Source organism: Lagopus leucura, unplaced genomic scaffold, assembly GCF_019238085.1.
Source record: "Lagopus leucura isolate 7727_CA_CO unplaced genomic scaffold, USGS_WTPT01 Super-Scaffold_1, whole genome shotgun sequence".
Taxonomy (NCBI): Eukaryota; Metazoa; Chordata; class Aves; order Galliformes; family Phasianidae; genus Lagopus; species Lagopus leucura.
Genome location: NW_024962250.1, coordinates 6,987,968 through 7,015,287, shown reverse-complemented (window position 1 = coordinate 7,015,287; position 27,320 = coordinate 6,987,968). Strand labels below are relative to the sequence as shown.

Sequence of the window (27,320 nt, the reverse complement as noted above, 5' to 3'; positions counted from 1 at the left end):
CAGGGACACCTCCCTCTAGACCAGGTTGCTCAAAGCCCCATCCAGCCTGGCCTTGAATGCTTCCAGGGAGGGGGCATCCACAACCTCACGGGGCAACCTGTTCCACTGTCTCACCACCCTCACAGTAAAGAATTTCTTTTTTGGTTCTCTTCTTTCTAGGCTTTATCTTCTTGCACTCCCTCCTTTTCAAATTCCCAAATGAATGGAGCACAGTTCACTCAGTTCATGACTTTCATTTTGCCATGTGGTGGTAACACAGATGCCATGCAGGGCCAAGCCCTAGGTCCCCTTACTACATGGCCTAGTAAGGGGATGCACCTCACCTTAGCAGCCAAACTGGGGTAGGGGAAGAGGGCTGTGACTCCTGTATCCTGGGAGGCCCCTGAGGATGGTTTAGGTAGGACTGCTGTCACTCACATGGCCAATTCACCATTGGTCAGAACCAGGTGGCACCACTGGTAGGTTTCTGGCTCCCAGAGTTGGGTGCGCAGGTGAGCTGCTGCTCTCTGGGCAGCCCAGTGCCAGGGGCTGGCTACACCCTGTTCTGGGTGACTAGCTAAACTGATGTCTTACATGAGCAGAGGTGATAATGAATATGGCCATAGCTGTCCAAACCTCAGCTAGACCCTTTATTAAATGCTGCACAGCAGTATTTGCTCAATCCTTCAGTTGTCTTCTCTGCCCTTGGCCAAGTCCCTAAGCACCGGATGGCAGCCATTCTGCAATCCTATTTAGTATGCATACGGTACTAGAAAGCAGCCTACAAACTGCAGCTCTCCTAGCCTCAAGATGAACCCCAGGAAACTTGGGACTGAACCAGGCAGGCACCTGGAGTTACAGACACAGCCATCAGCTAAGCAACATGCAGGGCTCTGCCCAATTAGGCCAGAGCAAAAGGCTTCTAAAGGACGATACAGAAATGGGACCAGCATATCCCAGGCTAGACAACTGCAAAAACTGCTCTTCCTGATAGAACTGTTGGCAACCCAAATCAAAGGGGATCCTTTGTAAGCAAGGGAAAAGAGCTCCTTCAGCTCAGTTCTTTCAGTCAGTTTATTTGACAGACAAGCCCGCTCCAAGCAGATCGGCCAGGCATGGCCAACACAAGCAGGCTGCAGGTCAGTCTCAAAGCCACAAAGTGGGAGACTATGCTCTCCAAAAATCTCTACGCTGCCTGGCTTTAGTGTAGTGCAGCCATACAAAAGGAGAAAAATCAAGTGCTTAAAAAAAGTTGTCCCGTCACTATCACTGCAGCCACAACAGTTCATAGAAAGAGGTGGCCAAGGTCTCTCCACACATGTAGTGTCCATCATTCACAGCCAGATCTGTTAAAAAGTTATTTACATCCCCCTCCCCGCCCTGCAGAACAGGAGCTTCTCATTGATGGTTTAACTGAAAATTAGATATAATCAACATGCCTTCCCCCAGCCCTCCCTAGAAACAACCATCCCTGATCTTAGCAAATAAAAATCATAATCTTCTCATCAGCCCCAGTTATAGAAATAGATTTTCTGCCAGGCAGGCAAGTAATCCATCAGTGGCCCTGAAATGAGAAAACAGAGACATCTCACATTTAGAAAGGCAAAGATCAAAAGATGTACACAAATGGTGCCAGTACCTGCTCCATGTTATGATACCCAGCAGTTCCAGACCTCCCCTTTCAAAACTAAGAAACCCATAACAGAATAGTTATTTTTGCCAAGGTGGGAGGCAACTTTGGGATGTAGTGACAGAGTTTAGAGCAGGACCAAGGAATGCATGAAACCTGGTCAGCACAGGCATGATGTAGGAAACCTCTCTCTCAGTGCTGACACACCTGGGTTCTGGTGGGAAGGGACTTTGACAATGACCAAGGGAAAAACCTGCATGCAGTGAGTCAAGAGGACACAGCAAAGAGAGACTGCTCAGCAGTAATGAGCAGGTGCAAACACAAAAGCAAGTGCTGTATAGCAAAAAATGCTTATGCTGGCACAAGGTTTAATGCAGAGAGAAAGCCTGCATTTCAAAGCCTCTCTGTAATCATTAACTGGAGGAGTGGCTCCTGAGTTAGCCAGCTTTGTATCTTCCTCAAAGAAAGGACAGTTCCACAATCCAATCTAATTCCATATCAGTGCCATGAACTACTCCAGAAACAGTTTCACATCATCAGGGAAGAGGGGTAGGTGAAAATCTGGCCCATAAAAAAGGGATCTTTGTGTGAAGGACTAGGAGAAAACAGACCTGATTTTGGTTTTTTATTTTTGGGCTTTTGGTTTATAATATGCTCTTAGCTGGGTTAATACCTCTTGACAGCTACCCCTCACATCTGTATTGCAGACTGGGGATCAAGGAAAAGGATTCAGAAGCAGGGCTCTGGTGCTGTGCTGTAGTTGCAGAAAGGCAGCCCAAGGGAACAGGTGTAGGTGGCAGGGACAAACCTCTGCAGCCTGTGAGGGAATCCAGAAGTCTACCACTGTGGTTTGAGTACAGGTTGCAATCTTTTTCTGGTCCATCTTAAAGCAACTCCAGTACCAATACAAGGTACAGTGAAGCTAACCATCCTAGGGACATCCCAATTCCTTTTTCAGGTCAGAAGCTCCTCAACAAATATTCTACTCAACTCCCATGATTTTTCTTCGTAGGAACAGGGACAAAGCAATGGGTCCCACTTACGTGTGACAAAGCCAAGTCCAGGCACGTAATCAGCCAACAAACGCAGGAGGAAGAGGATCCTTGCCCTAGTAATGGAAAGAGTATGAATGAGCTCAGTGGGACATCTCCCATCCCAGCTGTTGAACACGTTAACAGTGACAGCAGGAGTTAGGCAAGGGGCTTGTATTAACCTGGTCACAGGCACCCAGACCTCTTCAGATCTGCTCACCCAGTCCCCTGATGCTATTTCTGTTCAAAGGGAAATTCTCAGCAAAAGCTCAACAGGGCCCCTTACTCTGAGTATCGGTCATAGAAAGGAGATCTCAACAGGTAGTACAGCAGCAGGATAGTTCGTCTCCTCAGCTCTGCTCGCTCTCTCCTGTTCAGGTCTTTCAGATCACTCAGCAAGCTCAAACTGGAAGGAGAGGAGCAGAAAGTGAACTTACAGCAACAGCAGCTGACAGGAAAATTAAAGTGAGTTTCTAAATGCTCTCTGCCCTCAGGTCCCTACAGAGCAGTCTGCACCAGAACAGAGTACTGTGTTACAGAAAATACCCAAACATGTTCATCGCCCAGTTAAAAACAAGGCTAGCCCCTGCACACATTTCTGGCAGTAGGGCCTGCCATGGATTGGGAAGCATGGGGAAGTGTGATTTTTCTCAGCAAGTACCCACAAAGACTGACCTCGAGATATCCAGGACTGCTGAGAGGAGCCAGGGTTTCCATGATCTCTGTCCCCACACTCCCAAACTCAATACTAGGAATGCACAGTCAAGGAATAGAAAGAACCAAACAGGCCTAACAAGAGGCACAGAGCCAGACAAGCAGCCTGCTAGGTATCAGCAAAGCTCTACAGAGCCCAAAAGAAAACACTCTTGGGCACTGCTGGAAGGCTCTAGGGAAGGGACTGGAGGTCTTGTGCACATAGCTCAACTGGCTGATGCTGGCCATCAAGATGCAATGGAGGAGTTCCCAGGCCCCTGCACAAGCAAAGCAGGAGCAGGAAGAAAAGTATGGGGTGATTCTACACCACGGCTCAGCAGATGAGCCCACAGCACCCTCTGCTGGCACCCGGGGTACAGAGCCTGCTCTCATGTAGCCAGGGCAGGATACAGTGGAGCAGAGGACGGGTAACATAGATCGATTCTGCAATGGTTTCTTGGAGACCCAGAGGAGTGGGAGGCTGGTTCATCTCCTCTGCTCTTCGGCTCTGTGTCTCCTCCCTCTGCTGGGGGGATCCCCAGTGCCTGGACTGCAGGGAAGGAGCTGAAACAAGCACATCAGGTCACTCACATAACAAGTACCTCCCTATAGTCAAGCTCATCTCTCTGCACTGTGAAGCAGGTGAGCTGGAAGAGAAGCACAAGCAGCAAGACTATGGCTGCACCTTCCTTGTTGCTGCCACTAAACAGCACCCTCAGTGCTTGCCTGAACAAGGGAGGCAGCAGGGAGAAATATTCTTAAGATTCATGTTTCTCAAAGCAGAACTACCACTGGTCTTGCACCATGTATGAGAATTCCCATTGCTTTAGTATTTCCCTGCCCATGGGGCCCAGTGACTGGCAGGATACACCCCCATACAAGCTAATCAGGTTTTTTGCTCTTTACTGCCCACATACAGGACCATATATCAAGGGCACAGAACAGAAGCAGCTCAGACAAACACAGAAAACAGGCTCAGCTACTTACTATTTTGGAGAGATCTCACAACACGGCTGGAACGCCTACCAATGTAGGTCTGATCTTTCCCTGAGGAGCTGCCTTCCACATCTGCAGGAGAAAACAGCCACAGGGGTGAGGCTCCAAAGGAATGTATCTCAATTGGTCTCTATATTGTCAGCAAGAAGACTGGACCAAAAGTTTGATTTAGTTCAAAGTGGACCATCCTCAAAGTGCTAACATTACAGAGCTCTCAAAGGGTGAAGAGAGACATTTGCTTGGCATTACCCAGAACCATCAGAGCAGTGGACTCACAGCTTGAGCCACAATTCAGCCAGTATTTCCCAAACTAAGGACAGCACTGAGAGCTCACCTTCAGAGTGGAGAGACTGCTGCTGCTCCCTGTTCAGCGGCACTATAGGAGGAGACGTCTGGATGCCAGCTTTATACCACAGCAGCAGCAGGAGGCGGAGGATGGCCCTGCGGGCAGACACACAGGAAGCCTTCAGTTGTGGAGCTGGGTTGTGCTGTGCCCAAAAGATGACATTCCCAGAAGAGGGAAACACTCAGGTCTGCTCAGGGAAGACGTGAGAGGCATCCTTCTGCAGCACAGTACTCCACACTGCAGGAGGCTCCAAACTCCCCCAGCCTCAGGGACCGGCTGCTCAGTCTTGCATGGGATTTTTCCTGGGGTAATGCCAAGACCCCTCCAGATTGCACATCCAAGCACATGCAGCCCCCTTCCCCACCGCCTGTGGCACTTACTTAGCCAGCTGGATGAGGACAATGATGGTCCATCGGCCCATCTCCCCCCACACCCTGGCTGTCCCCATCTCTGCAAAGACCTCCACACATTCTAGCACGCTCAGCCAGGTCAGCAGCTTCTGCTGGGGCAGTGACTGCAAAACACAGGAAAGGGGGACAGGATGGAGGTTCTGCTTGCAAGTTGAAAGGGAAAGATGCACAGCCTAGTCTGGTGGGATTCTTGGAGCTGAAGGAGCAATGGCCCTGGAAGTCAGAGCCTCAGAAACAAGAAGTGGTTCCTCTCCTACGGCCAGAGCCTACATGCAGGCCTGTTTCCCTACTTCTGTGCAGGAGCAGACCTGGATATCACTGTACCATATGCAGCTGCAACTCCAGAAATGGGGAAGATATCACAGCTGAACTCCAGTTTGCTTTCTATCTGAAGTGAAGCAACTAGCAGTCTCCTGGGTAGCTGCACAATGCCTGAAATCCAACGGCAGAACTTTCCTCCTCCTCTTTCTAGAGCTGGGACACTTGATGACCCTCTTCCCCGGGCACAGCTGATGGGTACACTGATGGAGCACAGGGTCCACTGCTGCTCTGAAGCAAATGCCTGCCAAGTACAAACTTATAGCATCAGTCTGGATCCCAGGCATGAAGCCCACAGCAGCCCGGACTCTTTCAGCAACAGAAATTGCCGGTGCTGTTCACCGTGAAGTACAGCCTATATTACGTGAAAAGCACCCACAAAGAAGATATAGCTGAAATTCACCTCACCCCACGCTCAGCTTTTATCACCAAGGGAAGCGAGTCTTCTGCTCAGATGGCTGTCACATACCCCGTGTTCCGGCCAGGGCCGCCTGCGCGGACTGACACTGAGCAACCCACATCCAGGCCCAGCGGGCAGGCAGGCGTGCAGCAGAGGGCTGTCTGGGAAAAGAGAAGCCCTCCTTCTCCTTCCCCAAAGGGTCTAACTGAGGGCCGGGAGCCGGCCTGGGGATCTGGCGAAAGAGGCAGCAGTCAGCTGCTTTCACCTTCGCTTTGCTCAACACCGCGGGCAAAGAAAGGCTCGGTCGGAGCTTCGGCGCTCCGCAGACAGCCACGGTCGCTGAGCGGATCGGTTCCGGGCGCAAGTCGGGGCCCGATCCCCGGAACCCGAGGAGCGCTCGGCTCCGGGCCGGCGGCCCAGCGTTCGGCAGCCGTACGGCGGCGGCCGCGGGCCCTGCCCCCGCGCTTACCCCCGGCAGGCCTCGGGGCAGCTCCTTGCGCAGGATCCAGTCGTTGAGCAGCACCAGCAGGTTGGAGGCGGAGTACACTGCAGCGGGAACACGGCGCGGGGTTACGGGCGCGCCGCAGACGGCTGCGGGACCGCGCCCCCCGCCGCCCTGGGCCCTACGTACCGAGCTCCGAAAGCTCGTGGGCGTCCGCGAAGCGACCTGCGGGGAGAGGAGAGGAGCGCGGCCGTGACGCGGCGCCACCGGGCCGCACGCGGCGCCGACGCGGGGCGAGGGCCGATCCGCACCTGGCAGCAGGTAGGAGAGGCCGCGCACGGTGCCCTCCAGCTGTGCGGTGGCGGCCGGGTGCCGCCTCACGTACTCCTGGTAGCGCTGGCACAGCTGCCGCAGCCGCTGCACCGCGCCGCGGGACGGGGCCGCCGCTGCCGCCATGCTCCCGCACGGCCCCGCGCTTCCGGCCGCCGCCGCACCGCGCACGCGCGACCCGCCCCGCTCTGCACGGCCGACGGGCGCCGGGGCGGGGGTTTAAAGGCACGGCGGCGGCGGCACGGCAGGTGCGGGGCGCGGCGTGCGGCGGTGGGCTGGGCGCTGTGGCCGGGAAGGGGCGCGCCGGCGGACGGAGGGGTGGGAGGCCGGCGGCCGGCCTGTCAGCCGCTGGAGGGATCTCACGGACGCGTTCCTGTCGCGGCCGGGATCGGGAAGGCGGTTCCAACGAGAGCCGTGCCCGCGGAGCGCTTCGGCTCGCCCGTCTTTGGGCACCTGTCGGGGGCTTGTTTCTGGAGGCGGCAGCAGTCCGTGCTTCAAAGGGTCGGAACTGCGGTGTCCGGCTGCTGTGGGGCCTATGAGCGCTGCCCGGGGGTCTGTACTGCACGGACGGGTGCCCCGCAGCCTCGCGTTCCCTTCCTAATACGTGTGCCTGCCCTCGTGGAGCCGGGGGACGTGCTTAGGGCCAGCCCGCAGCCACGCGGTGCGGCTCTGAGAGATCCGCGTGACTGTGGTCACGCTGTGGGCTTTGTGTAAGTGCCGACCCTGTTCTTCAGGTACGGGGTGCATCTGGCTGCAGCCTGTTGCAGCACGGGGGACCGAAGCTGTTTTCTTCCCTGCTGTGCTCCATCCCTGCCTGACTGGTGCTCCTTGGCCCCGTGCTGAGTCTGCGTGGCCCGGGCTGTGTGACCCGCTGACCTGGGCCGGGCACAGGGCACTTCAGAAGGTGCACAGTGTGGGTAAGGAAGGCGTTTTATGGCCTCTTGCAGCTGCCCCGGAGCAAACAGAGCCCTGCCGTGCTGCCCCTCCTTCCTCCTGTCCGGTTACCTCTGCACAATGGATGCAGTGTGTGCCCGCAGCCTCCACCGGGAGCGTTGCCGTTGCACGGGCAGGCACTTTATCCTCTCTGATCTCTCTGCTTCTCCCCCCTTCCCCTGAGGGTTTGTTTTCCAGCAGGCTGAGTTCAAAAAGGGCACGAGATACAGCTGGCAAACAGCCCGGCACTAAGCAAACCGCTTCAGTCTGAATTGCATGGATTAGACCCAACTTTCAGCTCACATGCAGAGCTACCTGGAGCTGCTCTGAAATGCAGCAGTGGATATGCTGGCGTGAGTGTCAGGGTGGGGTGAAGTGGCACCCGGAGCCTGTGACAGGTCGGGGACAGCTCATCCATGGTCACTGCATGCTGCTGATGACTCTGGGGGCATATTCGGTGCAGACTGCTGGGGCTGCTCTCCTTCATGGAGACAATCTGGCCTTTCCAGACAGCAACTTGAGAGCCAGCTGCTGAGGAGTCTGCTGGAGGCACCTTGTCCGCAGCCAGAGGTGAAGCTTGATGCATCGTGTCCTTGAGCCACTCTGAATGGTGGCACCAGATAGAGTAGCTCATCCTGAGTGAGAGGCTCTTTGGCAGAGGATACACTCCCTGCCCCACCCCTGCTTGTCCTGTCTGCCTTTCTGTCTCCCTCCTGCAGTGAGCGAATTTGGAGGACAGTTGGAGTACCATCGTGGTGCCTTTTTATGGTAAATAAGCTGCAAGGGAGCACTCGCTGCAGGAGGAGCTGCTGAGAGCCCATGAGATTGGGAATGATTTAAATTGCTTTGGTTTATAACATCCCTTGTGGGGGCAGAAGGTGAAAGGATGGGTTAAGGAGCAGTTTCTGCCCTGACTACCAGGAAGGATCTCTGAACAGCTCTGTTCTTGCACTTACTGTTGGTTGGAGTGACAGAGGTTGGTGCTTACTGGAAATCCTCTGACTGAGGCCAAACGGTTCCTATGCTCCAATGACGAGGGATGCAGGCTCAGCAGTAATGGCAGGAAAAGAAGCAAACCCGAAAAGCACATGCTTTGCCAGCTCATCAGCGGGGGCCATGCTGAAGTCCAGCTTGCTTGACTGCCAGCAGTTTGCTCTTGGCTCAGAGCTGCCAGACTGCACCACTTCTGGGGCAGCTGACTCCAGGCAAAGCATTGCTGTGGGGCTGAGACAGCGCTCCCCAGCACTGGAGCTGGGATACAGGATAAGGCAGAATAGATTCAATGTACTGATGCATGGTTGTGCCTTTGGAGGTTGGTACCTGGCGGAAGTTGGTGTTCTTCCCAGCCATATCTTCCTGCTGCACTCCCACCAGCAGTGAAGGAGCCTGGCAGCATGAAGTTTGGGGCATGGATCCTTCTTATCCTGGTGTGGGGTGGCCCTTCTGGCCTAGTCTCCCCTGCATGCTCTTTCAGCCCCACTCAGCTCTCATGCTGTGATGTCTGTGATGTGCTTTTGGGTGAGCTCATCAGCCCTCTGGGATGGCTGGGGATAAGTTGTGGCTGGCTCCGAATGTCTTGTGGGGATTCATTTCCAGAGATTATTTTGGTCCCTGACACATGAGCCCTGACGAGAATGGAAGGCTTGATGCACTCATAGCATCTCTGTGGGGGCACCTTTCAGGAGAGCCTCCAATTCCTGCCCAAATGAGGAGGTGGGCAGAGAACTGCAGCAGACCATGTGGGTGGCTTGTGTGCTTGTCCCCTGCTCCCTTTCAGCCTGCTGGGAACCAAAGGGCTGCACCAGCAGAGAAGGTGGTGGTGTGGTTCCTGTGTTCCCAGAGTGTCAATGGTGGTCCACTGGAAAGAAAAACCCAAATCAGCCAAGCTGAAAGGGGGGTTAAGTGAGCCCTCTGACTTGGAGGCATTTTCTTTCTGTTCCCTATCATGGTGCTGCTGCCCTTCCCAGCTTAGCTGAGACTTGGCACCTCTTCTTGGCTTCCCAGGAGGAACAACATGCCTGGCAATGTGCGCACAGCCTTGCTGTGAGATCATGGCTGCCTCCTGCTTCCAGATGCCTCTTCCAGAAAGCCATTTAGAGCCCTGGGCTGCTGCTTGGATAACTCCCTGCTCTGATTCATCAGCAATGTGCAGTCTCTCCCATTGTATCCCAAATCAGCCTGTGCTAAAGGCTGAGAGCGAGAGGCAGTATCTTTTAATAACTATGTGATGCAGCTGGAAAAAACTTCAGGACTTGTAGTTTGTAGTTCTCTGGTGGCCTGGGTTAATGGGATGTTTGGGGGGGTAAACTGGGATGGCTCTAGGAACTTCAGGCAGCAGTGCTGCTGTAGGGCTATTCCTGGCTGAGCAATGGCCACTGTGGGCTCCACCTCATCCGTCTGGGATTGCCACACCTGTACAGGGAGTTTGCTCTTGGTGGTGGGAGGATCCAGCTTGTTTGGCAGACATGTGCCCAGCTCTCACTGCTCACAATCACCTCTGCTGAAGGTGCCTTTTATTGCCCAGCTCGCAGCTGTTGGAACTACACAGCTTTGTTCCCGGCAGCTTCTGCTACTTCTTCCAGGTGGGTGCCTGAGGCTTGGCTCTTAGCTGCTGATACTGTGTGAGACTTGCAGAGCAGAGGTAGTATGAGGCTTTGTTGCTGCAGGAGGGTTTTGCTGAGCACCCGTGCTGTGTTTCTCCACCAGAGTTGCTTGGTTTTACTGCTTAGTTAGCAGCTGTTGTGCTACAGTGCTACTGGCCCTTTCTCAGACTGATGTTGTGTACCTTGTTCCCTGTGTGCTGTGGTACGGGATCTTGCTGAGATTAGAGGGATGCAGTGGGAGCTGTACGCTGCACTCTCATTTATCTGTTGCTTTGTGAAGCAGAAAGCAGATCAGATAAATCAGGAAGATGTGTTGGGAAGTTTTACCATGGCTTGAAGATGCTTGTCCATCTGCTGTGGCAGGTAAAGGGTGCTCAGCCCTATGTGAGCCAGAGGGGTATGTGTGGGCTGCTCTGCTCCCCGTGGTTTAAGTGGCTCTCTCTGTCCCCCTCTCTGCCTTTATCTTGTCTCTGGGCTGTGTGCCTGTCTGGACTGACTCCTGACCCACCTCCAAACTGCCCAGGATATGTTTCAGTGCTCAGGTTACTGAACGTGATAGTTAATCTCCTCACTGCTGTACAAGCTCAACACTTGCTGCTGCCTTCGTTTGAGAGGGAGCCAGGGGACTTGTGTTCCTCTCCCAACTCCTGCTAAAGAGTTGGTGTGAGGACTCGCACGTGTTGTAATGGAGCATGGTGGCTCTGCCAGCACTTCTGGGTACGGCCCTTGTGTGGGTGGGGCATGTGCTACGGGATGCAGAAGTGCTCTGGGTCTAGGAATATGCAGCACATGGATCATTTCCCAGGGGCTGGTTGGGTAGCCTCAAATAGCACTGAGCTGTGCTGGGTAGCAAGCTGGGGAAAAGGGGCAGAATGAAGGCGTGAGACGGTGCTGCTGCTGATTTATAATGCTCCTGGCTGTGCAAGGGCCCGTTGCCAGAGCTCTTCTGTCCAGTAACTCTTCATGTGACTTCTGGTTTTCAGGTGACAGCAAGGTGCAAAACCCTCAAGCAGAGCTGGGATGTGCTCTGTGCACCTCAAGATGGGAATCCCTGCTTAGAGGGTGGTTCTTACAGCTGCTACTGCACCCTGCGAGCTTTTTCAGCTATTGCCACGTACCCCTACAACGCTGAAGCTTCTGAAGGTTGGTAATCTTGCTTTCTGAGTAGATGAGTTACATGTGCTTGCTTTCCTCCTGTCCCAAAGGTTCTGTGCTCAATATGGTAAAGTGGGGGCAATTGTGTGGCACTACAGGTTTCCTCCCTGTTCAAACGTGTGTGTGTTGAGAATGTGTAGGGAGTCCTGGTAACAGTGCTGGCACTTGTAATCCTCTGTAGGCAAGCTCTGCAGGTAAAGACCAGATTCCTGCATGAATCTGTAGAAAGAAGTGTGCTCCCATCTCTTGCTGTCTCAGTTTAACTTCTCTTGAGTATATGCTTCAGGATCCTCTTCACCAAACGCTAGAGTGGTCTATTGCTTGTTTCTTATGTGGTGGGCAGTCAGGGACTGGGGCTGAGGAGCTGGAAGAAGCTCTCTGTGCCAGGGGAAATGGGATGACACTCTTCTGAAGGCGGAGAGCTTGTGCTGATATTCTTCTCTAGTAACTTCTTTTCCCTCTGCCCCTACCCCAAGTGTTTCTGTGGGGCCACTGTTCTCAGTCGCTGCCTCTCCTCCATCCCTCATTAGTGCACGGCTTGGCATGCCAGCGGAGGGGGCCTCAGCATGTCTGTGCCTTGATCGGATTTGTCAAGGCTCCTTCCCTTTTCTTCCTGATCATTGAGGGCTGAAACAAAGCAAACAGAAGAGAGGAATTCCAAAGAATAGGAGTGAGGGAAGAGAAGGACGTGGGACTGACAGGCTGCCCCTGTTCTCCCTTGTCTGGTGGGGCAGAGGGGGAGGCAGAGTATTTCAGGAGGTGAGACCTTTCCTGTTCCCAGCCATGCCACCAGCTGTCTCGCCCACAGTGCTGGGAGCAGTTGTGTGCTGCAGCCCAAAGCTCTTCTGACCCTACTGCCTGCTGGTTTTCCTTCTGAGGCTGTCCCTGTTATGTGCTGAAGGACACCTTCAGTAAGGAATGAGGCTTGGGCCTACTGCCTTCTCTTAGAGTTGACATGGGGGCCTTGATAGAGCCTGAAGGGAACAACATTGTTCAGACTGCTTTGTCATGTGCTGTGTTAGAAAGGTTTCCCTCTTTACCTGTGCCAAGAAAGTTTCTCTGCTAGATAGCTCCTAATGAGCCCAGCACAGAGCTGCGTGTGCTGTATGAGTGCCAGGGCAGCAAGACATCAGCCCCTCCCAGATGGAGCCAGATAAGTGCCTGAACAAGGAACTTCTGTGCAGCCAGGTCTGGTAAGTAGAGACAAATGTGGCTTGGCGCTTGAAGGCTTCACAGGAGGCAGGGACTCAGAGGTGAGTCCTGGTCAGCCAGGCTGGTCTGCCTCAGGTGCAGTTTCGCCTTGCCTTACTGGCCCTTACTCCCACCTCTGCCATCTGTAGGACACTGTATGGGTTTCCTCTTCCCCTTGCCCTCACTCTCGCTAGGGCTTGGCTCACGGGAAGCAGCAGGATGTGAAGCAGCCTTGGCGTTCAAATCCTTGAGGTGAAATACATCCTTGTGAATGACCCCCGCATAGCCCATCTTGCGTGAAAGCTGCTAGGAACAGCATTTTAGCCACAGCCTCCGTTCCTTTTCCTCCTTCCCTCTTGTTCTTTCCCTTCTGGCAATCTCTCTGCTCTGTGGTTTAATTAGAGAGCAAAGTAAAATGCTTAGACTCTAAAATGTACAGATTAGGAGGGTTACTAATCCTTTTCCTCTATGGGTGCTCACATCCTATCCATCAGATATTGAGTTCCTTCCCCAAAGTGGAAACCCAGCCAAACTCAAGGCCTCTACCTCTCTTCCTGCTTGGAGCACGGGAGGAAGAAGGGGGAGAGAGGAAGCAGGAGGGAATTGAGCTGTGGGCTTCTGCGGTCCTCAGGGTGGGTTCATAGTCAGCACTGGCTGTTCTCACTTCTTGTGCCTTGGCTATTTCGGGTGTTCTAGGAGCAGTGAAGCAGGAGCTGTGATTCCCTTCCTTGCTGTTTGTCCACTGAAGCGGTTCTGCCACGATGTTTCACTGCTGACCACAGAAACCTTTCCTCAATTCATTTTTGAGTGCTATCTTCCTGTTCTGATAGGGAGGAAAGGTAGGGGGGAGAACCACTGACAACACTTTCTGGCAGAAGAAGCAACTGCTTCCCAGTACACACGTGTTCTTGTGTGTTTATATACTGAATGAATCGGTCTGAGTCTATTGCTTTCCTTCTGTGCGTACACCTCTCCATGTTCCCCGTTGTCAGTCCTGCACTCTTATTCCCAAATTTGACCCTGATGGTTGCCTGGTGGGCTGAGGTCTGTCCCACTCCTGCTGTGGGCTGGGTGTTGAAGAGGTTCTGGTGGATTGCGGGAGACTTGAGCTTTTGTCCTGAACCACTCATCTGCCGCTTGGTTGAGTTGAGGCATGTGTTTTCTTCCCAGCCTTTGTCCTTTGCTGTGAAAGTTCAGGACTTAGCTCAGCAGTGTGAGGAAGCCCTGGGGGTGGGAACAGAGTTAGCAGCAGGATAAGATGGGGAGGAGTACTGGGGAGGGTCAGCACAGTTTGGGTTTCAGGGGTATTTTTATCTCCCCTTTCCTTCAGGAACCACCTTCTTGGGATTCACTTCCCTTCTTTTTCCCCCTGTCAGTTGCTTCCTTGTGTCCAGTTTGCAAAATACTCCCATGTAGGTTTTGTTTGCAGCTGAGTTTGCTGACTCTCAGACCAACCAACAGCAATACTTCTGCAGTGTCAGAGCTAATTTGCAGTGCATGTCTGTAGCTCAGATATCACTTCAGGGCTATGAAATGCCCACGGTACTCTGACTGGATGGCAGTATTGCTGCTTGGGTTTTTAATACGTCCCTCAAGGCAGGGCAGAGCCTGCCCTGAGCCATCCTCATTTTCTATTTATAGTGCAGTTGTTCCATTCTTTTGCAGCAAGCTCTACTTTCAGCCCTCCTTGGGCACTGAGGGCATCAATGCCACAAATAGCCCTGAGTGGCTGTTGGGGCACAGCTCCCAGTTTGGGCCAGTCCCTGGTGGAAGAGGCCAGCTGTGAGCAGCTCTGCCTTGTGACGAGTGTCAGCCTCCTCTGTGCTGTCATCCGTTTTCAAATGGGATGCAGAGGGTCTGCCCTTCCTTTCCTCTGACATGCTTTCAAGTGCCTGGTGAAATGGATTTGGGCACTGCAGGAGGTGTTCAGAAGAGCAGCCCCAGTGAGGGACCTTAGTGTACTGGCCAAGGTCTGGAGAGCAGCTTGTGCAAGAAGCCCTGCCTTGCATTTGTCTTTCAGCCAGTGGTGTGATTTCTTGGTACTCTGAACTGCTGCTTGCTAGGACAAGAGGATGCCTCTTCTGTGCTGTACTTGGCCTCCCTTGTACAGGGCCCTGTGAGTGCTTGCTGGTCTTGGGAGAGCTCAGTCTGAGGTCTGAGAGGAGCCTGCAGTGCAGAGAGCATCACCCTCCTTAGTGCTGCTGCTTAAACACAGCTCCTGCATCCCTTTGGCTTCTTTTGCTCTCAGCTTGTCTAGAGAGCAGAGCTGAGCAAATAATTCATGGCTTCAGTGCCCAAAATCAAAGGCTGGAAGAAAATGAGAGGAACCACAACCCAGCTTGAGAGACATTTTTTATCTTTTAAATGTAACAGAGCTCAATTGCAAGCAAAACAATGTGAAGTGAGACTTTTTGCTTGGAAAGCAAAGCATTTTGTTCTTGTTCAAAACTTGTCATGAAGTAGCAAATACTCCAGAGCTGTCTGGAAATTTCAGTTCACAATCAGAAACTATTCAGCCATAAACACTTATCCAGTTCAGCTGGCAGTGAGATACCCTGGGTACCTGGGGCCTGGCTCAGAGTTGCACCCCTGGCATCTACCCAGGGTTGGTGGGGAGGAGGGATGTTTTGCATGGGAGGACACCTCCTGCCAGTCCCTACCTTGGTGAATCGGGGTAGGTTGCACGCTGCTAGCTGGAAGTTTGAGGCATTGCTATGCACAGTGACATTCTCATCCCTTTGCTTTGTGGGGCGTGGTGACTGCTGTATGCTCCAGCAATGGGCACTGCTAGAAGAGTTCTTGCTAAGACAGACTTAGATAGAAGCTGGAGCTCCTGACTGCTGGCCCTGCTGTTGCTTCTTAGCTCTTACCCCAGGAACATGCTGCTGTTTGCCGCATGCCTGCAGCAGTTAGGAGAGCCATAGGAATCAGGAAATGGCCTAGTGAGCAGATTTCAGTGTCCGGAGACAGGGACGCAGTGAACCTCGTGCATTCAGAGCTGGCCATTAGCTGCAGCACAGTCATCAGCAAAATGCAGATATTAGAAACCTGATCCCAGCGGAGGGATGGGAGTTGGAGATCAGCCCAAATGCTTTTCCTCTTCTGTTTCAAGAAGCATACAGGATCCTTCTGTCCCCTGTTGTACTGCTGCACAGAATCCAGGCTTGGTTCCTCTCCTAGCTGTGTTGGCCAGGAGAGCACATGATGATGTGATGCAGGCCTCTGTATCCTGCTGATTCCCTTGCTGCACAGAGGGACAAATGCAGCATGTGCAGAGGCATGCAACCCAGGTGTGGCTGAACGCTGTTGCCAGCTGGGTCTTTCCAGCCTCTCCACAGGCTTAAGAGGAGTGAGAGCACATTGCTGACAGGGCTGGGTCTGGGTGGCCCTATCATGCCTTGCCTGAGGGTGGTGGTGAAATGCACCTGCGTGGCTTGCAAACATTGTGGGACATCTGGCAAACCTAAGTTTCCTGCACACTGCTCGCATGCTATGCTGTAAATCCTGGCTCCCTGTGCTTGCCCCACAGATGATGTAGCAGAACCCCAGGTGCCCAGCTGTGGGTAGGAGCCTGGCTGTGTGCTCAGCTAGAGCAGGCTGTGTCTAGCAGAGCCTCATGATCAGTGTTCCTGCCAGCAGGAACTGTTCCCTGATGTGTTCATGGGCCTCAGATGTGGAGAGGCAAGCAGTGAGGCATGTGCCTGTGTCAGGCTCAGTCTGGACTTGTTGGTTTCCTTGTGCTCTGAGAGAGAAAAGGAAATAGTCTGGTGATGAAACTCCCTGCTTTGGCCAAGCTGGGAGCTTCAGCTAACACCCTTTGGGGGCCGTTAGCTCCTGTTTCCTGAGCGGTGTGCTCTTCTGTCAGAAGACAGTGGCTTTTTCAGTGTGACCTTTGTGGAATAAAATACACAAGAATGAGACACAACTGAGGCACAGAAGCAAGGAGGTGCTCATCTTAGAGCTTTCTCCGTAGCTTGGTGATTGTGGAGGGATGGCAACAATGTGTTCTTATTTTACAGCCCGTATTCTGGTCTCTCACCCTGTGTCTTGATCCCATCTCTGGAATATGGTGACTGCTTTGCCATAGGTTGCTCTTCCCAAGGAGATACGGAGGTGAAATTCTCACTTCAGTTTCACTTATCATAAGACTGGGAGAAGGAGGGGTGGAGTGGTAATCCGGAGCATGGGGCTTTAATCCTGCTTTCCTGGCCAAATTCCTTTCCGCCTCTGTACATTCCTGCATCTGCTCCGCTCGGAGCTGCCTGTGTGGTATCTGCTGGTGCGGCCCTTGTCGCATGGAGGAGGCATCTTGGAGATGGGAAGGGAGATGACCTCTGATTGATTGCAGCTGGGTGCTGCAGAGAAGTGATCTGCTGAACAAGGAGCCTGTCTGTCCCCTTGTTTTTACTCAGAGGAGCAAAATGAATTGTCCCCTGTTGCCTCTCCTCAGAGACTTTTTTCATCCCCGTCTCTTTGCTGGGACTGGCCCAGCAGTTTGCTTGTGCTGGGGGAAGGTGAGCCTTGGGCTTTCACATGACCCGTGCTAGCGCTCCCTAAACATTAACTCCTCACCTGATGGGGAGCAGGGAGTCAGGGAGAGCAAAGGCTGGCTAGACTGAGCCAGAACAAGGGCGCTGCGGGGCTGTGGGCAGCCTGGGGGCATGGTGGGCAGGTGCTGCTGCTGACTCCTCAGAGGTCAAGCAGGCACGTGTGGCTTTCCTCAACACCCTTCCTAGTGGTGGTGGCTGATGTCTCTCCCAGGCCTGGCTGCAGGTTGGTGGCCTCTGACTCCTGGGTGGGAGGCCCTGCTGGGCCTGGAGCCCTGTTAGTACAGATGGCTATGGCCCTTGTGTCACTGCAGGAGGTGGAGTTGAGGTGACCCTTATTGTAGCAACGGACTGGCCTTGGGGGGACCTTGAGCCCCTTTGTCCTGTGTGTCTCTATTCCTTCTGGAGCTGCCCTGCTCCTGTGAGAGGCATGGGGGAGGGAGGAGGGCAACCTGCTGTGGCCAGCACTTTACCCCACATCCTTGTGCTGGTGTTGGAAATGGAGAACAGTGCTACTGGGGAACAGCTCATCTTACGATGGGCAGTGCTCATCTGTTGTGAGCAGGGAGTGTGAGCAAGGGAGGCTGGGGACAAGTGCCGGGGCTGCAGGTATGGGTAGAGCTGTGTGCGGAAGGTGTGAACGCTGCATGCAGACCAGTGCATGGTCCACACCACAGGCAGGGCCCTCCACACAGTGCACACTCACGTGATGTCATGGCCACTGGTTCCCAGAGTGGTGCTTGGCTGGGAGCTGCTTTGTGCTTTGCTCTGCTCACTGTGTGGGGGAGGAGAGGCTGTGTAATTGCCTTCCTGTTTGCCACCTCCTCCCCTCTTCCCCCCCCCCCCCCCCCCCGCAGCCCTAAAGTTCCTATGTGATGGATAGCATGGGGTGGGCAGGCCCCGGGGGCTGAGATCCACTGGGGAGTGAAGGTAGAGCTCCCACGGAGGGTACAGCTGGCTCAGGGGAGTGGGGCCCATGGGGGTTTCCTCTTGCTGCTGGGGCCAGGCTGGGCAGGAAGGTGCTGTTAAGGTGCTATTTATTAACAGCCTGTTCTGCCTAGAGCTCTGCAAAGACAAGCATGAGCCCGAGCAGGAGGTGAATGCATCTCCTGGGGCAGTGATTTCTGTACTGCTTGGGTGGGGACCAGGCCTCCCCAGCCCTGCTCCATCTTCATAAGGCAGGCCCATGCCTGCTACTGCAGCTGATGGGGTGGAGGACAATTTATGTTTCGTTTCCTTTGCTATGCAGACAGTTGCATCCCAGTCCCCCCATGCTGCCACCCTGCTGTGCCTGCTCCCTGCGTGGTGGGAGGCAGAGGGCAGGAGCTCCTCCATCCGCTCTGTCCCAGGGGAAGGAGCTGCCTTTCCCAGCCCTGGGGCCAGGCGCAGGGGAGCTGCAGGTAGAGGCAGTCTCTGCATAGTTAGCATTCCCAGCCCTGCCTCCCGCTCCTGCTGCTGCTGCTACTTCTTTGGGGTGCCGCGCTCCCAGGCCACTGGGGCTGGAGGCCTGCCCTGCTCCTGGACCATGGGTGGGCAGCGCCATTTCCTTCCTGCACCTGCAGCTTGTCCACGTAGCACCTGCAGCCTGAGTGCTTGCAATCTCTGCTCTCCGAGTCATCGGGATGGCAGCTGAGCAGCCCACAGACAGCTCACAGCTGTCTTCCAGCTCCCCCCACGGATGGCACAGTGCCCTGCACCTGCCCTGGGAGAAGAGAAAGCAGTTGGTTATGGGGTACCAAACCCTAACACTGTCCTTATCTTGACTGAAGAAGGGCTCGTAGGGCCTGGGATCATGGAGGGAGTTGCAGGGCAGCAGGCGGGTCTCTCCTGCCTGCCTTAGGGCAGCTCACTGCCCCAGTGTGGGGGGCTCTCGAGCAGCAAGTGAATTTAATCTGGTTTTGTTTGTTCTTTCCTCCTCTGAAAGGGGGGCCAGGGCTGGGCGTGCGGGTGGGGGGAGATCGGGTTTGAGAGCGGGAGGAGCTGGGGGGGAAGTGTCAGATCTGAAAGGGAGGAGTAAAGGGAGGATTGGGAAAGGCAGAGCCAGGAGGGAGTGCGGCAGCAGGCTGAGAGCCACTTGGGAGGCACTGGCAGGAGAAGGGGAAGGCAGGTAAGGGAATTGCTGCCTGGGGCAGGCGAGGGGCCATGTGGGGAGGGAGGGGTTGGGGGTGCTGCAGAGTACAGACTCCTTGGGGCCGCTTCAGCATCTCTGCCCCGGGCCTGCTGCTGTCTTAGCCCCATTGCGTTCCCCAAAACTGCTGTGCCAGCCACGTGCTTGTGTGCGGAGAGCGCTGTTCCCTACTGGGAGGGTCCCCAGCACTGCAGGCAAGTGGGACAGAGGCCATGGGATGAGTGGGAGCAGCGGGGCTGTCCCTTCTTTGTTGGCACGGAGGTCTTTTTCCCATCGGTTGGTTTTTTTGGACAGCTCAGTGTCTGCTGGTCTCCTGCTCTCCTCACTCCCCCTTTTGTGCAGTGAGCTCAGCACAAAGTTTGAGGGACCCCTGGTGCACAGGTGGGATGGTGGAGATGGGTCTGTAGGACAGGTCATGTGCAGTGGCAGTGTGTGGAGCCCTAGGAAATGCTGAAGTTCCTCATCAGGGTCCTGCAGGGCGAAGGAGCCTATGCCCACTTGGTGCCTCAACTCCCACCGTGCCTGTGGGAGCGGCTCCTGCCTGGGGGCACTGGTACGCCATCCCCTCACCCAGGTTGTGTCCTCCCAGGCTGCCCGCCTCATCCAGAGGCCCTCTGGTATCTGCACATCAATGGGCTCTGGAGTGCATGGAGGGAGGGGAGTGGAAGAGGCCCTAATCCGGCCCATTCATCCGAGAGGCAGCGCGGGCTTTTGTGGCGCCTTCAAATGCTGGGCCAGGCAGGGGACGGGGGGGAGATTGGTGGTCTCTTGCTTTGCGGTACCTTTGTCTGCCCCATGCACCTGGCTCCTGAGGGAGGTCATAGGGCAGTGCTTTTTGAGGCCATCTTTCTGTTCCTGCATTTGACCTGGGAGGTGGCACACAATTTCTCCACCTCTTTCTTCCTATGTAAAAAAGGATGGCTTGTGTTTGCAGGGCAGGAGCCCTGCAGGTGCCTCCAGCTGCGTGTGTGGGCACAGCGGTGCTTCCCCTGTTGGGCTGGGATGTGGGGACAAAGCAGATAGCGTGGTGCCATGGAGCAGCATCTCAGAGCAGTGAAAGCAGCATGCCCAAGTCCCCTCTGCTTCCCCCACCCCCTCCAGCCACCCCCAGGCCATGTGTTCTTTTAAGCTGATGCTCCAGACTGCCTGGAATCTTTTAAGTGTGACACCAAACTTTACCAGGGCGGGTAGCTGCATTCAGCCTGAGGAGAGAGCGGAGGCGTTTGACCTGCTGGGATCTTGGGAGGAGACAAGGGATGCCACTGGAGTTCCCCCATGCCCCTGCTGGCAGGAGGGCTGGGAAGGCAGCCAGTGGGCTGGGCTGGGGCTCCTCACTTATCTCAGCATGGGCTGAGCTCCCTGGCAGCACAACTTGCCCAGCCCAGCCATGTCCTTCAGGCTTTGCCTCAAGTGCAGTGGGGGAGGGCTCTGCTCTCTCTCCCAAGGGCAGGCACTGGGAAGCAGTCCAGAACCAGAGATCTTACACCCAGAGGATGCCGAGGGCTGTTGGTGACCCTGCTCTCTGCTTCCCTGTCCTTCCAGGCTCTAGGATGCTGGGGCCAGCCAGACTAGGCCTGCCCACCTGATCCTTGGCATTCGCTTCCGCCAGCCCATCATGTTGTGCTCCTGGCGTGTCAAGCTGAAGCTGCTGCTCGCTACCGTCACCCTTGCCGTCCTCCTCTCCTGGCTCTACCTCTTCATGGGCAGCCTTGAATGTAAGTGAATCTTTCTCCCTCAGTTTCTGGGAAGGTCCCCAGCACAGAGCAGGCTAGAGAGGCCAAGGCTGTGGTAGGGCTGCTGTATGGCTGTGGGTGTACTGGTCTTTAGAGCCCTAGGGGTTTTCCTGGGGACTGCTGGAGCAGAGCTGTGACATTGGGCACGTGGGGTGTCCTAGGACCTCTCTGATCAGGTTGGGGCTCCGCCTCCATCCCCACACAGTCTCTTCTGGCTTACCACTGCCCTCTTGCCATGCCCACGTGTCTCACCCCATGTCCCCCCCATGTCCCCGCAGACGGCCGCTTTCTCCTGCTGCCACCGTGCCTGGGCGAGCAGCCGAGTCGGGATGTGGAGCGGGAGGCCCTGGCCTCGCAGGTGCGCCGGGTGGAGGAGGAAAACCAGCAGCTCCGCATGCAGCTTGGCCAGGTGCAGGTGGAGGGCAGCGATGGCATCCCGCAGTGGGGGGCCTCTGCCGAGGATGGGCCCCCCCTTCGAGGTGAGAGGAACAACCGCACGGCCTGCCCCAAGCAGCGGATGGTGCATAAGTGTGAGGTGGGTGGCACAGCCAACAGGGCTGCTCAGAGGGAGCTGGGGCTCTGACTGTCCTTTGCAGGAAGAAGCCAGTCTCAAAAAAGCAATGTTTGTCTCTGGGCAGCTCCTGCACGTTGCAATTGTGTGTGCTGGACACAATGCCAGCCGGGATGTGGTCACCCTGGTGAAATCCATCCTCTTCCACAGGTAATAGGGATGTGCTGTGCCAGAGGCCTGATGGTTTGGGGTTCCCAGATATGCTATAGGGAAGGTAGTGCTGGAGGAGAGAGACTCTTAAGTCCTCTCTCTGCCTCCTGTGTCATTTCTGAGACTTAAAGGGACAGAGGGTAGTTGTATTCCACCCCCAAAGGTGTGATTTTTCTCCATGTGCTTGATGTCTGTCCCCTGCCGTGGTGGGAGAGATGGGAACCATGTCTGCTTCCTCCTGCTGTGGTGGTGAGTGCTGCTGCATTGCCCTTGGCAGGAAAAACCCCCTCCACTTTCACTTCATCACGGATTCGGTGGCCCACCAGATCCTCCAGACGCTCTTCCAGTCCTGGATGGTGCCTTCCATCCACGTCAGTTTCTACAACGCCGATGATTTGAAGGCAGGCACTCTCTCCACTCTGCATTCTCCTCGCTTTCTATCTCAGCTGGGTGCTTGGAGGGTCCCAGGGGAGTGGCAGAGAGAGTGGGAGGGAGATTGTTAATGCTTTTTCCTGGTTCTACAACCCTGTTGTGCCCCTCTGCTGGCCTCCTCTGTATGAGAACATGGCTCTCCTGCCCAGGCAGGAAGAGCCCACCCATGCCCAGCCCTGAGGCCATGTCACCTTGCAGCCAGAGGTGTCGTGGATTCCCAACAAGCACTACTCTGGCATCTACGGGCTGATGAAGCTGACGCTCACCAAGGCACTGCCCTCCAACCTCTCCAAGGTCATCGTCTTGGATACTGACATCACCTTCGCCACTGACATTGCTGAGCTCTGGGCTGTCTTCGGGAAGTTCTCTGGTGAGGACGGGGAGCCTTTGGGACCCACTGGAGCTCTGACAGGGCCTGCTGCCATATCAGCATGGTGGTCCCCATCAGCTTCAGAACTAATGTAGAAGGTTTGCTTGCACCTTCCAAACTTGTAGAGGTGTGGGCCACGTGTATGTCCCTCTCTTTCCTCAGAAAAGCAGGTGATTGGGCTGGTGGAGAACCAAAGTGACTGGTATTTGGGCAACCTCTGGAAGAACCACAAACCATGGCCAGCACTGGGACGTGGCTTCAACACAGGTGAGTGAGAGCTGCTGAGATGGCTTCTGCACTCTGACAGAACACCCAGCTGGGGCAGTGTGTGTGTGGGGAGGCTGGGGAAGGCTGACGTGGGCATGTGGAACTGCTACAGCATCCTGGAGATGTGTGCACAGAAGTGGCATGTCCCAGAGGCTGGAGGCATGCAGGCTGCTGTGCTCCACCGGTGGACCTAGCCTCCTCTTTCCTGGCACCCAGGGGTGATCCTGCTCTTGCTGGACCGTCTGCGTCGCCTGGGCTGGGAGCAGATGTGGCGGCTGACGGCAGAGCGGGAGCTCATGAGCATGCTTTCCACCTCGCTGGCCGATCAGGTAAGGCCTCCAGGGTGGCCAGCCCTGCTGTGTTCCCATAGCAGTGCTGTCATATGGGGGCCATTCTGTCCCCTTTATCCTCCTCTGCACTCGCCGTTCTCTCTCCCAGGACATCTTTAATGCAGTGATCAAGCAGAACCCAGCCCTGGTGTATCGGCTCCCGTGCTTCTGGAATGTGCAGCTCTCCGATCATACCCGCTCAGAGCTGTGCTACACCGAGGTCTCAGATCTCAAGGTGGGTAGACTTTTGTGGCATTTGAAGCAGAATCACAGGTTCTCCTATGAGGAGGCCTGTGCTTTTCCTACTAGATGCTTCTGCCATGTAGGAGACAGGGTGCAGGATCCAGAGGTCTCGGGCAGTCAGCAGTGGTGTTTGAGGGCTTTGGGAAGCACTGGGTGCTGCTGACCTCCCCTCCGCAGCATGATGTACCATTGCTCCCAGGTAATCCACTGGAACTCGCCCAAGAAGCTGCGGGTGAAGAACAAGCATGTGGAGTTCTTCCGCAACCTCTACCTGACCTTCCTGGAGTACGATGGGAACCTGCTGCGCAGGGAGCTCTTTGGCTGCGCCAGTCTCCCCAGCCCGCCCAGCGACCAGGTGAGGCTGACCGCAGCTCTGTCCTGGCCCAGGGCACGGGACAGGCAGAGATGCCGGCAGTTCCCTGTGCTCCCCCATGGTCACCCGCCATGCCTCACCTTTGTGGTGTTGCAGCTGCAGCAGGCACTCGAGGAGCTGGATGAGGATGATCCCTGCTATGATTTCCGCCGGCAGCACCTCACGCAGCACCGTGTCCACCTGTTCTTCCTGCAGTACGAGTTCCTGGCCCTTCCCAACCCCACCGATGTCACCCTCGTGGCCCAGCTCTCCATGGACAGGTACTTACCGGTGGGGTTGATGAATGGTGGGGTTCCCCCTCCACTGCCTTTGGGGTGACTTTACAACTCAGGAGCTACGTGGGATCTGTAACATGGGCTGCTCACTCTCACACCAGAGCACTGCAGCAAGGAGCAGCAAGCAACCCGTTTTGGGAGCAGTAATTCCCTCCGCTCTCTCCTGAACTGGACTTGGATGGCTTGCAGCTTTCTGACAGCCCTTAGTTCTGGGTCTGACCAGGTTCCCACAAGGCAGGGCTCCCACTCACACAGTGCTCTCTGCTCTGCAGGCTACAGATGTTGGAGGCCATCTGCAAACACTGGGCCGGCCCCATCAGCCTGGCGCTGTACATGTCAGACGCGGAGGCCCAGCAGTTCCTGCGCTACGCCCAGGCCTCGGAGGTGCTGAGTGCCCGCCGCAATGTCGCCTACCACATCGTCTACAAGGAGGGGCAGTTTTACCCTATCAACCTCCTGCGCAACGTGGCCTTGGCCAACACACAGACGCCGTATGTCTTTCTGACTGACATTGACTTCCTGCCGATGTATGGCCTCTACGATTACCTCAGGTAAGGAGTTTGCAGGACGTGCCCCAGACAGCCATTTCTTATGTGTAGAAATGGGTTGTTTTCTGCTCAATCTTGTGATTCTGTCCTTCCTGTTATCAGACAGCAGTGGATCAGGAAGGAGAAGTGGCTCCTGTATGGCAGCACTGCGTGCTGTCTAAACGCATTAATCCCTTTATGGAGCTGTGGGTGGGCTGGTGGGGCTGATGAGGGGGAATTAGGAATGGGGCTGTAGTCACAGCTGATGGCCACAGAGGCCTCACACCCCCCTTTCTACCTCTGTAGGAACTCCATCCAGCAGCTGGAGTTGCCTCACAGGAAGGCAGCTCTTATTGTGCCGGCATTTGAGACCCTGCACTACCGCCTGACCTTCCCCAAATCCAAAGCAGAACTGCTCTCCATGCTGGACATGGGCTCCCTCTACACCTTCAGGTAAGCCCTGGAGCTCCCTGCCATCCCAAAGGCTGCCACACGCAGCAGAAGCCAGTCTGATATCCTTGTGCCTTGGGGCCATAGTGCGGCCGCTTTTCCTGGTGTCTCACTTCCATCTCTCCTCACAGGTACCACGTGTGGCCAAAAGGCCATGCCCCAACTGACTATGCCAAGTGGCGAACAGCCACCGTACCGTACCGTGTGGCCTGGCAACCAGACTTTGAGCCTTACGTTGTAGTGAGGCGAGACTGCCCGAAGTACGATCAGCGGTTCGTGGGCTTCGGCTGGAACAAGGTGTCCCACATCATGGAGCTGGATGCGCAGGTGGGTGCCGGGGCCACGGCCGGGCAGTGAGGTGTTGGTACTGTGCTGATGGTGACAGTTGCCGCTCTGTCCCCAGGAGTACGAGCTGCTGGTACTGCCCAATGCCTTCATGATCCACATGCCCCACGCTCCCAGCTTCGACATCTCCAAGTTTCGCCTGAATGCTGGGTACCGGGGCTGCCTACAAACGCTGCGGGAGGAATTCCACCAGGACCTGTCGCGGAGATACGGGGCTGCTGCACTCAAATACCTCACTGCCGAGAGGAACCTATGACACCTGGGGACAGTGGGTGCAGGGTGCTGGTAGCAGGCGGAGAAGGGAGGGTGCAGGGCCTCCTGCCCCAGCTTGCCTCGTAGCCTTGCCCAAGGGATCTGATTTGCAATGGGATGTCTGTAGATAAGAGGGAGGATGCCAGCTGTGAGATCAGGCAGCGCCTGTGGGTTGAGTTGCTGCAGTGTGGCCCAGGATTTGTTCAGATCATTCCTGTGTTAACAGGGGAGTTTCCACTGTGCCGGGGGACTGGTCTTCCCATCCCTAGTTCTAGCAGGTATCAATTCACAGCTTTTGTTAGCTCACCTCAGCCCGGGGCCGGGCCTCGAGAGGCCCTGGAGCTGCACTTTTCCTCGCTCTGCTCCTCTCTGCAGTCCCAGTTTGCAATCCTCTGCACATCCCTGGAGCCTTGGCGAGTGGGAGATGGCTATGGGGACCATCCTCTTGCATCATTTGTGGAGCAAGGCCTCAGAAGAGGCGTCCTGATGATCTAGGAGCTGAGGCCAGAGATCACTAGGAGCTGCGGAGTCCCTGGACCAAGGCTGGCTCCTCATCCCCGTGGATGCAGAGTCTCTCCTGGGATGACCCAGCTATAAGTGAAAGCAGTCTGGTGCTTGGTACAATCCTTCTGCCATTGTGGTGGATGGCATAGCTTCACAGGGGGTCTGTGCTCCTGTGAAAGAATTCATGGCAGGGACCCCCAGTGCCTCCCCGACTCCTGGCAGTGCCAGGGCTGCCACCAACAATCAGGGATGGGACTGACCCCAGGGAGGCCATAGCTGAGCACTGTGGTCTGTGCAGTGGGAGCAGCGTGGCTGGCTCTGCTCTGCAGCTGTCACACACTGGAGCACAGAGGATGTGTTGCTTTCCTCATGCTATTTAAATTATTTATACTTTTCTCATAAAAATTCAGTGGTTAGGGTGTCATGGGTTTTTTGTTTTGTTTTTGTTTTGTTTTGTTTTGTTTTTTAAGCCTTTCTTGCACCTGGATGATTTTGCTGCTGGCACTGGAGCAGCTCCAGGCCCGGAGCTGCTGCAACCTATGCTGTTCTCTTAGCATTATTCTGGTCTGCAAGAGCTAGAGCTGTGCAGGTGTGAAGATTTCCGTCCGTGGTAGGAATGGCCAGGAGGAGCCATCCAAATTGCATTGTCTGGGAAGGGCACAAGCGCCTCTTGCTTATTCTCTCTTTTTAATTTAACTTTTAAATTAAAGCTTTTTTATTCTTTTTCATATCCTTGTTAGAACAATGTGGTTATTAATGCTTTCTGCAGCGAACCTGCACAAGCACGAGGGAGCAGGCTGGTAGAAGTAATCTTGGTGTCAGTGCTCAGTGGGTGAGCCCTGACGTGGGCTGGTGGTGGACACTGCAGCCTGCATGGCGGTGCAGCCAAATTGTGGGCTGGTCTGTGGCTTCATAGCATGGCTGTGTGCCCCCAGCAGCACGTGGCTGAGTCCTGGATGGGCACTGGGACCTAAACAAAGGGCTCTGGGACCTAAACAAAGGGCTCTGGCTTCACGGTGCTGGTAGGAGCACAGCCTGGGGTAAGGACTTGGCTCCTGGGCCTGGAACAGGAAGCCCAGCCTTTGCAGGGGTAGATGGGGTGGCAGCAGGCTGGGAGCAAGTTGTTGGCTTTGGGAACAGGCTGGGAAGGCCTTTGCTTGTTATTAGTGCAGCAAAAGGCATGACTGCATCTGGCTGTCCCCTAGCAGACAGCATTTGTTTAGTAATGCCATAGCTTGCTGTTATCACCAGCCTGAGCAGCAACACAGATCAGATCCAGACAGCACCTTACCTGTCCTGCTCAGCCTGCTCTCTGCTGGGAGCCATGGGAAGGAGCAGCTGTGGCTTTTAGTGCCAGCCCTGTGGTT

At 55.2% G+C, this 27,320-nt stretch overlaps 2 protein-coding genes across 5 annotated transcripts; one reads left to right on the top strand and one right to left on the bottom strand.

The window, feature by feature from the left end:
* Window positions 1-1,035: 1,035 nt before the first annotated feature.
* On the bottom strand, window positions 1,036-6,701 carry PEX16 (peroxisomal biogenesis factor 16). The gene is made up of 11 exons (XM_042871077.1): window positions 6,557-6,701; window positions 6,435-6,470; window positions 6,273-6,349; window positions 5,056-5,189; window positions 4,664-4,770; window positions 4,321-4,401; window positions 3,745-3,897; window positions 3,316-3,388; window positions 2,927-3,046; window positions 2,653-2,717; window positions 1,036-1,543 (listed from the first exon to the last, which is right to left on the bottom strand). Exons 1-11 carry the CDS (start codon window positions 6,699-6,701, stop codon window positions 1,485-1,487), a joined length of 1,050 nt encoding a protein of 349 aa, XP_042727011.1. The 3' UTR covers window positions 1,036-1,484.
* A 68-nt stretch (window positions 6,702-6,769) lies between these two features.
* Window positions 6,770-26,681, top strand: LARGE2 (LARGE xylosyl- and glucuronyltransferase 2). Of its 4 annotated transcripts, none has more exons than XM_042877954.1 (16): window positions 6,770-6,823; window positions 11,095-11,254; window positions 20,675-20,847; window positions 21,144-21,400; window positions 21,504-21,586; window positions 21,864-21,987; window positions 22,217-22,388; window positions 22,551-22,655; window positions 22,872-22,984; window positions 23,094-23,219; window positions 23,427-23,582; window positions 23,703-23,860; window positions 24,148-24,426; window positions 24,709-24,855; window positions 24,984-25,179; window positions 25,256-26,681. In XM_042877954.1, exons 3-16 carry the CDS (start codon window positions 20,748-20,750, stop codon window positions 25,451-25,453), a joined length of 2,214 nt encoding a protein of 737 aa, XP_042733888.1. In that variant the 5' UTR covers window positions 6,770-6,823; window positions 11,095-11,254; window positions 20,675-20,747; the 3' UTR covers window positions 25,454-26,681. The 4 variants fall into 4 exon arrangements, with proteins under 4 accessions (XP_042733888.1, XP_042733640.1, XP_042733821.1 ...); XM_042877706.1 differs by having other exon boundaries at window positions 23,697-23,860; XM_042877887.1 differs by lacking the exon at window positions 11,095-11,254 and having other exon boundaries at window positions 6,802-6,823; window positions 23,697-23,860.
* Window positions 26,682-27,320: the final 639 nt, after the last annotated feature.

Coding starts and splice junctions, on each gene's coding strand:
- PEX16 (XM_042871077.1), bottom strand. CDS start 6,701: ATGGCGGCAGCGGCGGCCCCGTCCCGCGGCGCGGTGCAGCGGCTGCGG. Junction 6,350..6,434: donor CCACGAGCTTTCGGAGCTCG/GTACGTAGGGCC, acceptor TTCCCGCTGCAG/TGTACTCCGCCTCCAACCTG. Junction 1,544..2,652: donor TGGACTTGGCTTTGTCACAC/GTAAGTGGGACC, acceptor TTCTCATTTCAG/GGCCACTGATGGATTACTTG.
- LARGE2 (XM_042877706.1), top strand. CDS start 20,748: ATGTTGTGCTCCTGGCGTGTCAAGCTGAAGCTGCTGCTCGCTACCGTC. Junction 22,985..23,093: donor CCACCTCGCTGGCCGATCAG/GTAAGGCCTCCA, acceptor TCTCTCTCCCAG/GACATCTTTAATGCAGTGAT. Junction 23,583..23,696: donor CCAGCCCGCCCAGCGACCAG/GTGAGGCTGACC, acceptor GTGGTGTTGCAG/CTGCAGCAGGCACTCGAGGA.